The sequence below is a fragment of the Acanthochromis polyacanthus genome, chromosome 11 (assembly GCF_021347895.1).
Source record: "Acanthochromis polyacanthus isolate Apoly-LR-REF ecotype Palm Island chromosome 11, KAUST_Apoly_ChrSc, whole genome shotgun sequence".
Classification (NCBI taxonomy): Eukaryota; Metazoa; Chordata; class Actinopteri; family Pomacentridae; genus Acanthochromis; species Acanthochromis polyacanthus.
This window is the reverse complement of record NC_067123.1, coordinates 33140218-33154804: the sequence shown is the minus strand read 5'-3', so window position 1 is coordinate 33154804 and position 14587 is coordinate 33140218. Positions and strand designations below refer to the sequence as shown.

Here is a 14587-nt window from a genome sequence, read left to right as displayed (position 1 = left end):
GATTATTCTCAAGTTAGTCCAATGGAAATAATGTGATGACCCTGCACATTCGCAGTGTTGTTTACTGGAATATTAAAATCAAGGAAAAAACGTTTCACTGCAGTTTTATTGCTGCTTTTTCTTCATGGACAGGAACTTGATGTATACACTTGATGCCATCTTTTGAAAAATCAGCCCAAACATGCTAGCTTTTTTATCTTATTTCAAGCAAGTCTGTGAATTTTCCAAAGAATGTTAAAGGGATGGATGTTTTGTTTCCAGATGACGGGAAGCTGTCTTTTGATGAGTTTAGATCCTACTTCTCTGATGGAGTCCTGACAGCTGAGGAGCTGAAGGAGCTCTTCCACACAATCGACACCCACAACACAGAGTAAGTCAATTATTTGCTTTATTTTATTCGACACAAGACAGAACTGAGACGTGTGATGGATGAGAGGTAAGTGGTGACAAAAACATGTGCTTAATGGAAATAACAACGGTGAAGCGTAGAGCTCTGTACTTTCAATCCTGTGTTCCTTTTTAATCTTGTGTTTTCTCCGGCCATGCAGAGAAGACATTATTTTACTGTGTAGTATTAAAATATGTATGTTAGCATGTATGCCTTATACATACCTGTGTAAATATGCAGTACAATTGCAAACATTCATAAAAATGTGTTTTTCTAGGAAAGTAAGTATACGTTTCTCAATTGCATCCTGTTTGACCCTTTGATGCACAACATGGGTCAAAAGTGACCCAAATCCAATGGAAAATAGGTATCTCCTGACCCACACTGTGCATTAAAAGGTTAATATGTGCAAGACAAGTGCTTTACGTCTGAAGGAGATATCTTACTTTGACTGGGGAGAGCAGAGCAGGCGTCGCCTCAACACAGAGGTGGTTGATTTGTGTCCTGGAAAATTTATTTTTTCTTCAGTTTTTCTCAATTTTAACTTCATTTGTTGACACCATCCTTGTATTTTTTGATGTCACACTTAAACTTTCAGCAAAGTTAAAACCGCCTGATCTCACAAGACTTGTGTTGTTGAGATCCCAATCCAAGCGCAGTCCTCGGCTATAGTGGTTGCTTTACTGCATTCCAAGTTTTAAGTACTATTTTGGCTTGTTGTCCATTAAGTTACATCCAACTATATTTTGGAACATGACTTTACTCATACATGCCAGAACTAGAGCAACATTTGAATGGAGCTTTACACTCATCACATTTAAATAGATGAGGGCCTGTGTTAGACTACATTAGATTTAGATAGGTGTGCCAAATAAACTGGCAAATGTGTCTAAATGTTCTGCAAAGGCTTCATTTTCTCTGCTCAGTTACAGGCTTATGCTCACATTCTTTTTATACAGTGTTACACTCTAAAAGCTGTTTTAGATCCAAAGTTTTGTGAGCGTCTAGATAATTAAAGTGCTGTGCTGTTGCTAAGCTTCTTCACTTACGCACATTAAACTGTATTTATGGTGCTATCTTCTGTTGTGAATATCAAAAATCCACTGGAACTGGGATCATAAAGCTGTGACAACTGAAAATGTCTATTTTTACTATTGTATTTTACAGTGGAGAGCGACATATTTTTAGAAATTGGGCCATACTTTGATTACAGTTGTCTGTTTATTCATTAGTTCAAAAAAAGATAAGCAGAACAAGATGTGAAAAGAAGAACTCCAGGCTGTGAGTCTGTTTTCTCTGCAGGACACCAGAGACTCACGTCAAACGAAGCTCTCTCTTCGTCCATCAGCCAGTCTCACATCCTCATTGTTTATATCAAAGCATTAAAGTTTCAATTGAACATCATTTTAAAACTATTTTCACTTAATTTTTTTTACATCTTCTCCTCCACGTCTCTGCCCTCTCCTCTTGTTCAAACGTATCCTTAGATAAACTACCCTATGGTATCCTAGCAACCACTCCAAATTACCATAGCAATCATCTTTTACACCCAAGCAAACATCTAGCAGTAGTCTGGCACCCACTTGAACGCCATAGTAACCGACTGGAACATTGTGGAAGTTACAAGTCACCTACTGACCCAGTGTACCTGAACGATAATAATAACGCTAATTATTTTTAGAGTACTTTTCAGAATTCAAGTAAAAAAGGGCTTCACAAGTCATAAAATCATCAAACATTAAAGGACAGAAAAAACACAACCTGGTTTATAAATCCAACACACTATTAAAGATGTAGGAACACTATTGAACAAAATAAATACAAAGGAAATAAAATATCACGTTAAACTAAGAAACCCTGTAAGATGAAAGACAGATCATTTCAGAGCCTCACGACCCCGACTGCAAACTCTCTGTCCCATTTAGTTTTTAGCTGGGACCCTGGAACAAATACAAAAACATCTCCTTGACGATCTCAAAATGCGTGCCAGTGCATAAGATACTGAAAGTTCAGAAATAGATCTGCAAGAGAGGCCATTAAGGAGATTAAAGTTATCAGTAAAATCTTAAAATCTGTCCTAAAACATATTGAAAGCCAGTGTAAGAAGCTAAAACTAGAGCGATGTGTTCATGTGCACAGAAACAACCTGTAGAAACCTCCTGAAATATAAACGCTTCCTACCAGCCACTTCAATAACACACATCCAATAATACGATATTCAGCCCTAATTTTAAAACTATGTATTCATATACTCATATTATGTTGTTTATTGAAGCATTAAGAAGGAGGACAGTATAGCACTAGAAATGCTGTATTGCTCTCCCCTGCGTGCCCACTGTAAAATACTGTACAAAGAATTTTTAAAGAGATAAAACAAAAGAAAACGTGTCAGCAGTGTGTTGCTTCTTGGGATTCACATATTTGGAGCCATGTCTCTGTCTATCAGGTAAATGAAAGTCCAGTAGTTACTCTCTTTCAGCTCTATTTTTGGTCTCCATCAACACTCGTGGGAAACTTTTACTGAGCTGTTAAATAATTAACAATGTTTACCAGGTAATTCCTAAGTGCCTGGAGCTGCTGTTTGGTTCTGAGTAAGTAGTATACAGTGAATATTTAGAGTTTTTTTGCCTGCAAATAATGCTAATAGAGTGGAAAGAGAGGACAAAGAACCATAAAGTTGCAGGCTGGGCAGCTAAATAAGAATGAGCTGAAAAGTCTCTTTTACAGGTGCCCCAGTAGCTCAACTGGTTGACCCAGAAACAGGGGCTTTGGTTCCAGATGCAGTGGTCATGGGTTTGAATCCAGACCCTGGCCCTTTCCTGCAGGTTCTTGTCTCATTCTGTCCACTGTCATAAAGGCCAAAAAAAATTACTTATGCACGAGCAAACTGTTTCACATCAACTGGTACTTAACGGTTTAATAAAGCTTATTGCATCTTTCATGTGATTGGCTGTTAAAATCTAACCACTTGGGTTTTATAATGTTGTTCTCTTCCAAAGCCTCAAAGAGTCTAAAATCACAGCATCACTGCTTCTGCTGACGTAATCAGACACTTTTAGTTGGTGGAAACTAGGTCTTACTAAATCTGGTGCTCAACTTGAACCAGCCGGTCGCTGATTGAAGAGCATCGACTGTTCAACTTTGTTCTGTTGGCAATTTGCAAGACTCTCTTTTATCCTCAGGGCCTGTTTTTGGCCACCAGCTCAATGGGCACCAAAAAGAAGGAAGAAAATTTCCAGCTATGACTGATAAACCTTTTGAAATCTGTCATGATGTGCCACATTGCACTGAGAGGACACCACAGACAGGCTCACTGTTGGAGGCTGACTCTCACATGGCCTGCTGGTTTTTCTGCCTTTGTGACCCTGCGGTTCATTTATTCATGCAGCTGTGCAGGATTCCCATATGAGCAACCAGGTTATGTTCTGTGATCCACCATCTGCATAAATCATCACCAGGACAGTACTGTATGTGTGCAGGTGTGTCCCCAGACCTACTCGTCTGGTTGGATTAACAACAGAACGCCTGTAATGAGAAACAATGAATTACACGCTGAGATTAGATTCATGTCACTGGTGTCGCTGAAGATCCAGATGTTTGCACCTGGAATGACAGCTGCCACAGTCACTCCATTAAAACCCCCCAGGCATTTGTGAGAGAGTGACCCACTGAGCCACAAAATGTATAAAAATAGCCGCAAGTTCCAGTTATATAACGGCGGTGCAGCAGCAGAGAGTCGTGTTGTTTTTGTTTTTAATGACACCCAGCAGGTAAACGCACCTATTAGTTTGGAGATTTGGTAATTCTGAGGGTAACGTCCTGCTGCAAAACGTCCACACTGACACTCTCGGTGTTGGCTTAAAGTGATCAAATGTGTCAACAGCACGGATGAACGGTGACCTGATAATGTCAGAAGCAAACGGAGTTATGAATAATCAGGTTATGTTCTACTTCATGTCCTAAATATGATTAAAACCTGAATCAGAATTCATAATGTCCATGTGCATGACTCTAATTAAAGACTCCTTCAGTGTCATTAGGGGACACCTCGTCATGTTGATGCTTGAGCTTCATTTATAAGAGATAAATCCTGCAAACAGCCTAATGGAGAATGCAGGAAAATCACGGTCAAGTCAGGACAAAAAGGAAACAATGATACCAAATGAGATGACACTGAAATGACCTCATTGTTAGTCATGCCATCATATCTGTGTAAAACACTCAACTGATCATTTTCCAGCTTGTTGTCACCTTTAACCTTCAGATAAATAATAGAGGGTCTAAAAGTCTAACCAATTATTGTTGCCAGAATAAGTGGTGATATAAATTGACTTTTAACAGAGGACACAGATTTATTTTTCAGGATATGTATTTAAAGGTAATTTAATAATGTATATCCCAGAACCACAAGATTTCATAAACAAGTAAAATTCAAAGAAACAAATTTGAAAAAGGATGAGACACAACAAATCTACAGGTTTGTGCAGCAATCTAAGATGTTGCATTTAAAGTATTTTGTATTTATGTCCAGAATTGACCAAATTAAATAGTAACCTTACCTTAAATGTAAACTAAAGTAATGATTTCATTTATTTTTCAAGGCAATCGGCTTCTTTGAGTTTTTAAGATCCACTTGTGAGATGATCAGTGAACTTTACTGGTTCAAATTTTCCATCATCTGAGAGCAAAGGATAAAAAAGATCTGAAGATTCATTTGTTTTGAGCTAGAGAATGTAATATATTTAGGTATTTTGGGGGTTACTGTTTTGTTGGATATTTTAAAGCTTGAAGTGTTTGATGATATACCTTTAAAAATTATGATATGATATTTAGCATCTAGTAACTACAATTTTCAGCCAGTTCAAGGGAGCAGTGATGGTCCATTGGAGCATTGTAACTTGGAGAGACCACAAAATTTCCACAGATGTTCTATTGCATTGAGGAAGATAAACAAGAAATGTTGCAATTTAAACATGTCTTGAGTGTTGGATTATGTATATTTGACTCCATTAAAGATATATTGGTGCTCAAGAATATACTACTACTCTTATGAAGTGGAATAATGACACGAGGTGGTCCAAAATGAGATTAGAATGAGGTCCGGATTGAAGGGATTTAGTTGTGGTCGTTAATTTTGAGCATTAAGTCAGTGAGGGTCAAGTGAAGTTATGCATCTGGTGTAATTTCTTATGTGAAACATTTTTGATTTTTTGTTTAACCTTTATTTATCCAGATAAAAGACCCGCTGAGATTGAGACCTCTTTCACAATCATGACCTGGACAAGAGAGGCAGCAGCAGACATCATAGAAAACAAAAACCGACAGATAACGATACCAACAAACATTAAAATATGAAATACAAGCAATTAGATACATAAAGTACAGGAGTTATTTTTACAATAACAATTTAAGAACACAGGCATTGTTTGAAGGATTTCCATGTCGATTTCTTAAGATAGAGCGGAAGGCTTCCAATGAAACAAATTCTGGTAATTTCAGTTCACATTGGAGGGCATTCCAAGCAGAGGGGGCAGAGTAACTGAAAGCTTTTTTTTCTGTTTCAGTTCGAACATGAGGAGCAGAGAGATACAAAATGTCACTTGATTGTAGGGCATAACGGCTTCCAGTTCTCCGAAGAGTAGTACATAAATAAGTAGGACTCAAGCTAGGAAGTTCCTCATAAACCAGAGTCATCCAGTGTGTATGTCATCTTATATTCAAGGAAGACATTCAAGCTTTAGCATACAGTTGGCAGTGGTGACTGAGGCGGCTACAACCAGTGATAAACTACAGAGCTTCATGGCAGACCGGAGTCAAGGACTGTAGGCAGCTGGTTGAAGCACACACACACGCAACATCTTCACGTCGTCAAGTATAGGCAAAAAAGTAGCAGACATCAGAAGCTTCCGAGCACTGAGGGAGAAGCATGGCTTGTTTCTATAGTAGAAACCAAGCTTCACCCTAAATTTAGAGATCAGATTTTTGACATGAACTTTGAAGAAAAGGTCCCATCAATAGTTAGTCCCAGGCACTTGTAGGTGGTGACCAGATCTAGAGTTTTACCTTGGACACTTCTAACTGAGGGGATATTCTCCGAGGGAAACAGTACTGACATAATGGTTTTTAGCATGAGATGGAGATTTTGTTATTGAGTCAAGCCCAATGATTTGGTCAAATCTTCATATTTAACATGCAGTCCTGGAGTGTGGTGATGAGTAACAGGATGCTGGTTGTCGTCTGTGTTACCTGAGGCAAACAGTTCAGTTAATTTGATGAACCCTGTTTAATGCGTATCCTCATTATGATGCTGATTAAAATGTTTACCTAAGGCTGTGTGTCGCTCATGCTGTTGGTATAATTAGACAGCAGCCTGAGAATGAAACATGTTGAGCCTCAGCAGCTGAAGAGGCTTTATGAAGAATTTGTTTCCATTAGTAATTGCTGCACAAGCGGCTCATCAGGTCACAGCGAAGGTACGACTGCACTCACACTTACTACGCCAGCTTGTTTGAAATCTACATAAACATGTTTCCACAGTTCCAGGCAAAGCTGCATTAATTCTGGCATTTACACACGTGGACAAAATTGTTGGTACCCCTCAGTTAAAGAAGGAAAAACCCACAATTCTCACTGAAATCACTTGAAACTCACAAAAGTAACAATAAATAAAAATTTATTGAAAATTAAATAATCAAAAACAGCCATTACTTTTGAATTGTTGATTAACATAATTATTTAAAAAAACAAACTAATGAAACAGGCCTGGACAAAAATGATGGTACCTCTATAAAAGATTGAAAACTATTTGACCAGAGTGACATGATTAACTCAGGTGTGTCATTTAATTGACATCACAGGTGTTTCCAAACTCATAATCAGTCAGTCTGCCTATTTAAAGGGAGACAAGTAGTCACCCTGCTGTTTGGTGAAAAGGTGTGTACCACACTGAACATGGACAACAGAAAGCGAAGGAGAGAATTGTCCCAGGACATCCGAAAAAAAATTATAGACAAACATCTTAAAGGTAAAAGCTATAAGACCATCTCTAAACAGCTTGAAGTTCCTGTGACAACAGTGGCTCATATTATTCAGAAGTTCAAGACCCACGGGACAGTAGCCAACCTCCCTGGACGTGGCCGCAAGAGAAAAATTGATGACAAATTGAAGAGACGGATCATTCGAATTGTATCCAAAGAGCCCAGAGCAACCTCCAAAGAAATTAAAGGTGAACTCCAAGGCCAAGGTACATCAGTGTCAGATCGCACCATTCGTCGTTGTTTGAGCCAAAGTGGACTTCATGGGAGACGACCAAGGAGGACACCACTGCTGAAAAAAACTCCTAAAAAAGCCAGACTGGAATTTGCAAAAATGCATGTTGACAAGCCACAAAGCTTCTGGGAGAATGTCCTTTGGACAGATGAGACCAAACTGGAGCTTTTTGGTAAGGCACATCAACTCTATGTTCATAGACTCAAAAACCAAGCATACGAAGAAAAGAACACTGTCCCTACGGTGAAACATGGAGGAGGCTCAGTAATGTTTTGGGGCTGCTTTGCTGCATCTGGCACAGGGTGTCTTGAAAGTGTGCAAGGTACGATGAAATCTGAAGACTATCAAGGCATTCTGGAGAGAAATGTGCTGCCTAGTGTCAGAAAGCTTGGTCTCAGTCGCAGGTCATGGGTCTTCCAACAGGACAACGATCCAAAACACACAGCCAAAAACACCCAAGAATGGCTGAAAGAAAAGCGTTGGACTATTCTAAAGTGGCCTTCTATGAGCCCAGATCTGAATCCCATTGAACATATGTGGAAGGAGCTGAAACATGCCATTTGGAGAAGACACCCATCAAACCTGAGACAACTGGAGCTGTTTGCTCATGAGGAGTGGGCCAAAATACCTGTTGACAGCTGCAGAACGCTCATTGACAAATACAGAAATCGTTTAATTGCAGTGATTGCCTCAAAAGGTTGTGCAACAAAATATTAAGTTATGGGTACCATCATTTTTGTCCAGCCCTGTTTCATTAGTTTGTTTTTTTAAATAATTATGTTAATCAACAATTCAAAAGTAATGGCTGTTTTTGATTATTTAATTTTCAATAAATTTTTATTTATTGTTACTTTTGTGAGTTTCAAGTGATTTCAGTGAGAATTGTGGGTTTTTCCTTCTTTAACTGAGGGGTACCAACAATTTTGTCCACGTGTGTATCTGAGACTTCGAGCATCACGCTGACCTTTTTCTTAATTACTCTCAATTGTTGCCATGGAAACATGTATTTTTCTTCACTCAGTGGAATTTCAATAAATGCAGATAAACTATTTATGCACTGAGGATTAAAGTCGTCAAACATATTTGATTTCCTCTTGTTTCGGTGTGCCACAGGGCTCACCTTGAGGCTATTTTATGTTTTGGTTAATTCAAGAATTAATGGTTTCAAGGTTATCTTTACTGTGCCACTGGTAATAAAAAATTAAATATAACACAACATATACAGAAATTTACACCTAGAAAGGAATATATAAACATGTTAGTGCAAAAATGATAACTGCATGATGGAGTGCAAAAAGCAGAGAATGCTGTTCATGGTGCAAAAAGTACCGTACATGTCCGTTGGAGTACTGACTATTGTACAAATCAAGTAGTAAGACAAAGGATTAAAACAGATTTAATAAAACATCAGTATAAAGCCAAACATAATCTCAGCAGAAATCTGACCAAGGACATCCCCTTTTATAAGATTTGTTTGTAACATGTTGTAGTCATTGCATTTCATTCCACTGCTTTGTATCACTGAACGCTGCTGCAGCTAAAGAGAGAAAGATGCGACTTTAATCCCTCTGATCGTCATGCACAACATTATGATCTTTAAACGATAATATAATTTGTTAAACTAATTATGAGCACATCATAAGACATGTAATGTTCCCGCCATTAGAGCTCTGTCAACAGAGATGGAGCCATAACGATCATTAAAAACACAATTAGAAGCACAAACAGATGTGTATGATTTGTCCCGAGTGTCGTCTTACACTGAAACAAACACACACGTTGTCATCTTCACCATCACCATCATCACTGGGCTGAATCTTTTAAACCAAACGTGTGCCTTGGTGTGAAATGAACACAGGGGGAGGCAGCTGGCAAAGTAGTTAGGAAGCAATTTAGAAGTCTCAAATTGAATCCTGTATTGATTAAAGAATGAGTCACCGAGCTGCACTTTCTACCTGGGGAAGCTGCTCAGGTTGAACACACAGATTACTCCAGATTATACAATGCATATACAATATATTTTATATAATCTGTAAATCTAGATGAAGGACATGATATTAATTATGACAGACAGTGAGAGCCTTAAGAATCCACTTTATATATATATATATATATATATATATAGCTCTTCCGCTGTGCACCGTCCTTTTGCGGGTGATGTACATTAAATGCCAAGTTTCAAGCCTCATGAGAAAGAGCTTTGAGGGCAGTTGCTCAGTTTAGTTTCTTCCTCTGTTCTTCGCCGTCCTCTATGGCTCTAAGTGTTTTCTCCTGTTTCGGACTAATTGATTGCTGCAGCACTTTACCCTCGTGAACAACAGCTTGTGTGGAAATTCCCCAGCCGCCGTTACAGCAACAAGAAATCAGACTGATGTTTTTCTTGCCTCTCAAATCAAGCTGCACAGCCACAGCAATTGTCCACTTTGAAATATTCTCTTCACATATGCACCCTCAGACAAAACACACTCATGCATGAACATTAATCACAAGCAGGCAAAATTTCTCAGAGGGTTTCCATTGAAGATTTATCCTGCCTGACCCACTCCTCTCTCTCTCTCTCTTATCACTCTGCAGGGGAAAAACAGCTAAATTATTCAGTTATTCTTCACATATTTTACTCTCCTCTATTTGTCATCACACTGATTCATCACATTTGTGCCTGACCAGGAGAAGTTTCTGCAGAGATGAAAGATTTGCTCCGTTTGTAAAGAATTTATATGATTTAAATCCTTCTTTTTTGTGTGTGTTTTGCAGTAATTTGGACACGGATGAACTCTGTGGTAAGTTTACACCAAAAATAACTTAAAATATCCGGAATAAGAAGCTGCAATGTTTCCAGACGCTGTTAATGCTCTTTGACGTTTTCGCAGCATAAGGAAAGAAACATGTTAGATGAGGTCACATGCTCTGTGACTGAAGGCCCTGCAGGCTGTGTGGCTGAGGTGTCACACCAGCGCTGCTTCAAATGAACACCCACAGCCCTGTCCTAGTTACTTAACCCCCTTTACCCTGGAGGTCCCTGCACCAGGACCAGGCCGGATCTGTTATGAAAACGTGGCACAGTCACCGAATGGACGCAGCGTTGTCGTGATTCATTTCTGTCGCGCTTGAGAATTTTTCAAACAGGTTTATCAAAATCACTGTCGCCGAGTCATTTTTGCAAGTATGGTATGTAGTTGTTTACAGCTCTGACTTGGCAGACATTTTCCAACTCCTGCTCCGGCCCGGTGATTAGGACGAAGCCATTTGTTGTAGTTCAAAATTCTCCCAAGTGTCTTTTATCCATTGAGCCCATTTTGCAGCTGTTACTGACTAAATTTGGGGACAAAATAAAGAAAAATAGCTCAAATGGCTCACAAAATGTTGATTTCATTTCTCTCTTCTTTTTTTTTTGGTTGTTCTACTGTGAAGAGTACTTCTCCCAGCACCTTGGAGAATATGAGAATGTTCTTGCTGCCTTAGAAGATCTGAACATGTCCATACTGAAGGCGATGGACAAAACAAAGAAGGTGAGATGATGGAAATCTACGCGACACAACCCTCTGGAGGTGTGACACAAAGCTTTAACATATGGAATCACTGTGTTGCTGCTGATATGAGCTACACGATCACCTGCCGGGCTTCATCCAGCTCTGCACAACACATCTGGTGTAAATGTTCTTTCATCCACGGACTCAAACTGTAGTGGTTGGATGCAACATTAAAGCCAGGTTTTGAGTCTTGACAGGAGAGACAAATATTCTTACAATCTCTGTGTATTTGTGTGTTACAATTTGCCTAAGTTAGCATTCAAGTGGTGTGATATTTGTGGCAGATTGTGTCAGGTGGGCGATCATCTTGAAAGTCTGCTTAAATTTGGACGGCATGGTGATAAAAGTAAAAGACACTGAGTGTTCTCTCTCCTAGCATGTTCCTCTGCTGCCCAGCTGGCCTCCTCAGATCTCCCATTAGTCAGATTTCCATCACAGAGCCAAAAAGCACAAACCAGAGCTCATCTGTGCTGGTAATTAACCCAGAGAACATATTAGAATTGTTGCTGGACTTGCAGCCAACACAGAGGACAAATGAAATGGATTGTAACTGTGGTACCCAACGAATGTGGCTTTTGATCATTATGCATTGTGTCCTCTTGATCTTACGGTCTGAAGCCGAGTGCCTTTTACAGAATCAGAGGAGAGAAGCAGGATGAGGATGGTGGTAAAACCAGACACACAGAGATGAGGGAAATGACCAGAGATGACAGAAGAAAAAATGGAGGAGAAATGAGGAGGAGGAATGGGAAAAGGATGCGAGAAGATGGGAGAGAGGTGGCTTATTAGATCTGCAGGGAGAGCTCCTTTTTCTTCCTCGCCATCTCTGTAGCATCTCATCTGGCACATATGACACATGCTGCGAGGCTCTAATCGCCCCTCGGATCTGCGCTGCAGCAGGCAGCAGGCGCATTTCATCGTGGCCGTTGCGTGGGCGTCCAACCATTCATTTGTCTGTTGTATTTTTTTGTTATCATAACACGGGTGACAAATGATGACACTCAGCTTCACCAAATGCAAACTGTAGTGACAAAGATAAAATACAGCCACAGATAAAGATTTTGGTTTAGTAAATGCAGGGAGAGTTTGAGAATAATGATATAAAACAGTGAAAAATGTCAACCATGACAGTCTTTTTGCACAAAGAGAAAAGGTTCTTTTTATGAAATTGGTTTAAAAAAAAGATGGCACTGAAGGAGCACAGCAGAGAATTACATGTGTCTGAAATCCCGCCTGCATTTCTGCCAAAGAAATGTAATATACAGATACTTCTGCAACCCCTTTTGCAATCTTTCATCGGCTTCAACATGTTGCCGAGCCGAGGTGCGAAAATCAAATTGCACCTCAAATCATTTTCGGTTCTCCAAGAGAGTAGTTGAGAAATGAGACAGCGGGGGAGAAAAATGAGGAACAGCAGAAGCGATCTGGACTGGACGTGCATCTTGAGGATTATTCACCTTGAACTGGACTCTGTAAAAGGGTTTAGTCATTTCTCAAAGGAAAAACAAGACTCCAGATCCATCAGTAAGTCTCACGAAACTCCACTGTTCCCTCAGCAGACACTCAAAATGGATATCTGAGCTCCAATGAAAACAAATTACTCTGCGCAAATTGGACAGAATTGGCAATAACTTCCAGATACTGCGCACAACACTGGGCTGTAAAAGTCAGACAGGGTTATACTACTGTTCTTTCTTCCACAAAATCATAGATTTTCCTTCTGGGTGACGACACTAAAGATTTTTTTGGAGCCTAAAAATGCCAAAAATATGCAAAAATGTGTGACACTGTATTTCTGTTATCATGTACAGGCTGAGCGAGGACAAGAACAGATGCTGCATTAGTCACAGAACAAAGCTCAGTCATCTCTGTTGAACTGTATACGTGTCTGAGTGGGTGGTCTCTGGTTGTGCATGTATGTGAGGGGGCTGGGTGCTTGTGTGTGCAAAGTGTTTTTTTTTTTATTTTATTTTTGCATTGGAAGATGAAAAATGTGTGCTAATTTGTATGTGCACATGTGCGGGGGAGCTGGATCAAGACCATGCATCCAAATTAGACTCTCATGCATTCAGGCTGTAGTCGGTATAAAGGGGAGATCAGGAGGGATGCCGTCCTCTGTGTTAGCAGCAGGACCAAAATGCTTCTTCCTTGTTGACCTGCCATCCCATCTCTCCAATCCTAAGTAGGAAATAGTATGAGGATAGAATATACTGGCCTTGTGTGCCCAATTCACTGGTCCAAGTTCCAGTCTATGACACAGTTCATAGTGCTGAAATATTCGTGCATCTATTAGTTCTTCTGTCTCAAGTTACTCTAGAACAGGGTCTCAAATATGCGGACGACTTTGTGAAGGGTAAAGATTACATAGAAGGCATTAACGGCAGATTGTAAATGTGTAAAACTGTAAATTTAAAGCAATTTCTAGACCATGACAAGTTGTTTTGACCATGGAGTAAAATATTATATTGTTCATTATTGTTTTGTCATTTTCTGTCTCATTTTTGCAGTATTTTGCCATTTTTTGTTGTTTTTTGTTTGACCTTTGTTATCCGTCTCATGTTTTTGTCATTTCGTTTTTCGTTTTTGTCATTTTGTGTGTAGTTTTTGTTGTTTTGTGTTGTTTTTGTTGTCTCAATTGTGTTGTATGTCTATTTTTTGTCATTTTGTTTCTTGGTTTTGTCGTATTTGTCTCCTTTGTGTAATTTTTGTCTTGGTTTTGTTGCTTTGTAAATTTCTTGTCAAATTTTTCTCTTTTTTTGTTTGTTGTTGTGTCAACTATTGACCAGCACTGGTTTGCTGTATTTCAATCTGCTAACCATATCAATATTTTAGAGATATTTGCTGTTATTTTCACTCTTATGGCATTTTTTGAATGTTTTCTGCATTTTGAACATGTTTTTTTCCTGGTGCCTTTGCTGCCAGAAGCTCTGAAATGATCAGTAACTGAATTGATAAATCAGTGATGCTGTCCGTGGTGCTGAAGTTGCACACAGGTTTGTGGTTGGTTCTATTTCTCTGAGTTCCGCCCCTCTAGCAGCTTCACCTTGGATCTATAATATTCTCTAAACTATGAAATACACTATAACACAGCAACATGCAGTCAAGAAAAAGAATCATAGCCTCATGCCACCTGTATATCGCCTTAGTATTTCTTTAATATTTCTATTGTCCTCATTCAGTCCCATCTCTGCCACTGAAAATGTGATTTCAGTTATTTATAGAGCACCGAACCCCAACATAATTCACCTTAAGGTTACATAGTGAGGTGAAGACCTTTCAATGTTATATAACAGAGAGAAACTCAGCAAATTGAAATGTTCCCCTTGAGCAGCACTTTGGCAACAGTGGGAAGAAAGAACCGGTCCTTTAAAAGGAAGGACTAGACTGAGGGAGGGCGGTT

At 39.3% G+C, this 14587-nt stretch overlaps 1 protein-coding gene across 1 annotated transcript in view; it reads left to right on the top strand.

Moving 5' to 3' along the window:
- The window catches only part of necab1 (N-terminal EF-hand calcium binding protein 1), a 45211-nt gene that overhangs the window by 4962 nt on the left and 25662 nt on the right, over positions 1 to 14587 (top strand). Inside the window, exons 3-5 of the mRNA XM_022202303.2 lie at positions 262 to 370; positions 10412 to 10437; positions 11069 to 11166. Coding sequence (XP_022057995.1) covers positions 262 to 370; positions 10412 to 10437; positions 11069 to 11166 — 233 coding nt within the window. The remainder of the gene's footprint in view (positions 1 to 261; positions 371 to 10411; positions 10438 to 11068; positions 11167 to 14587) is intronic.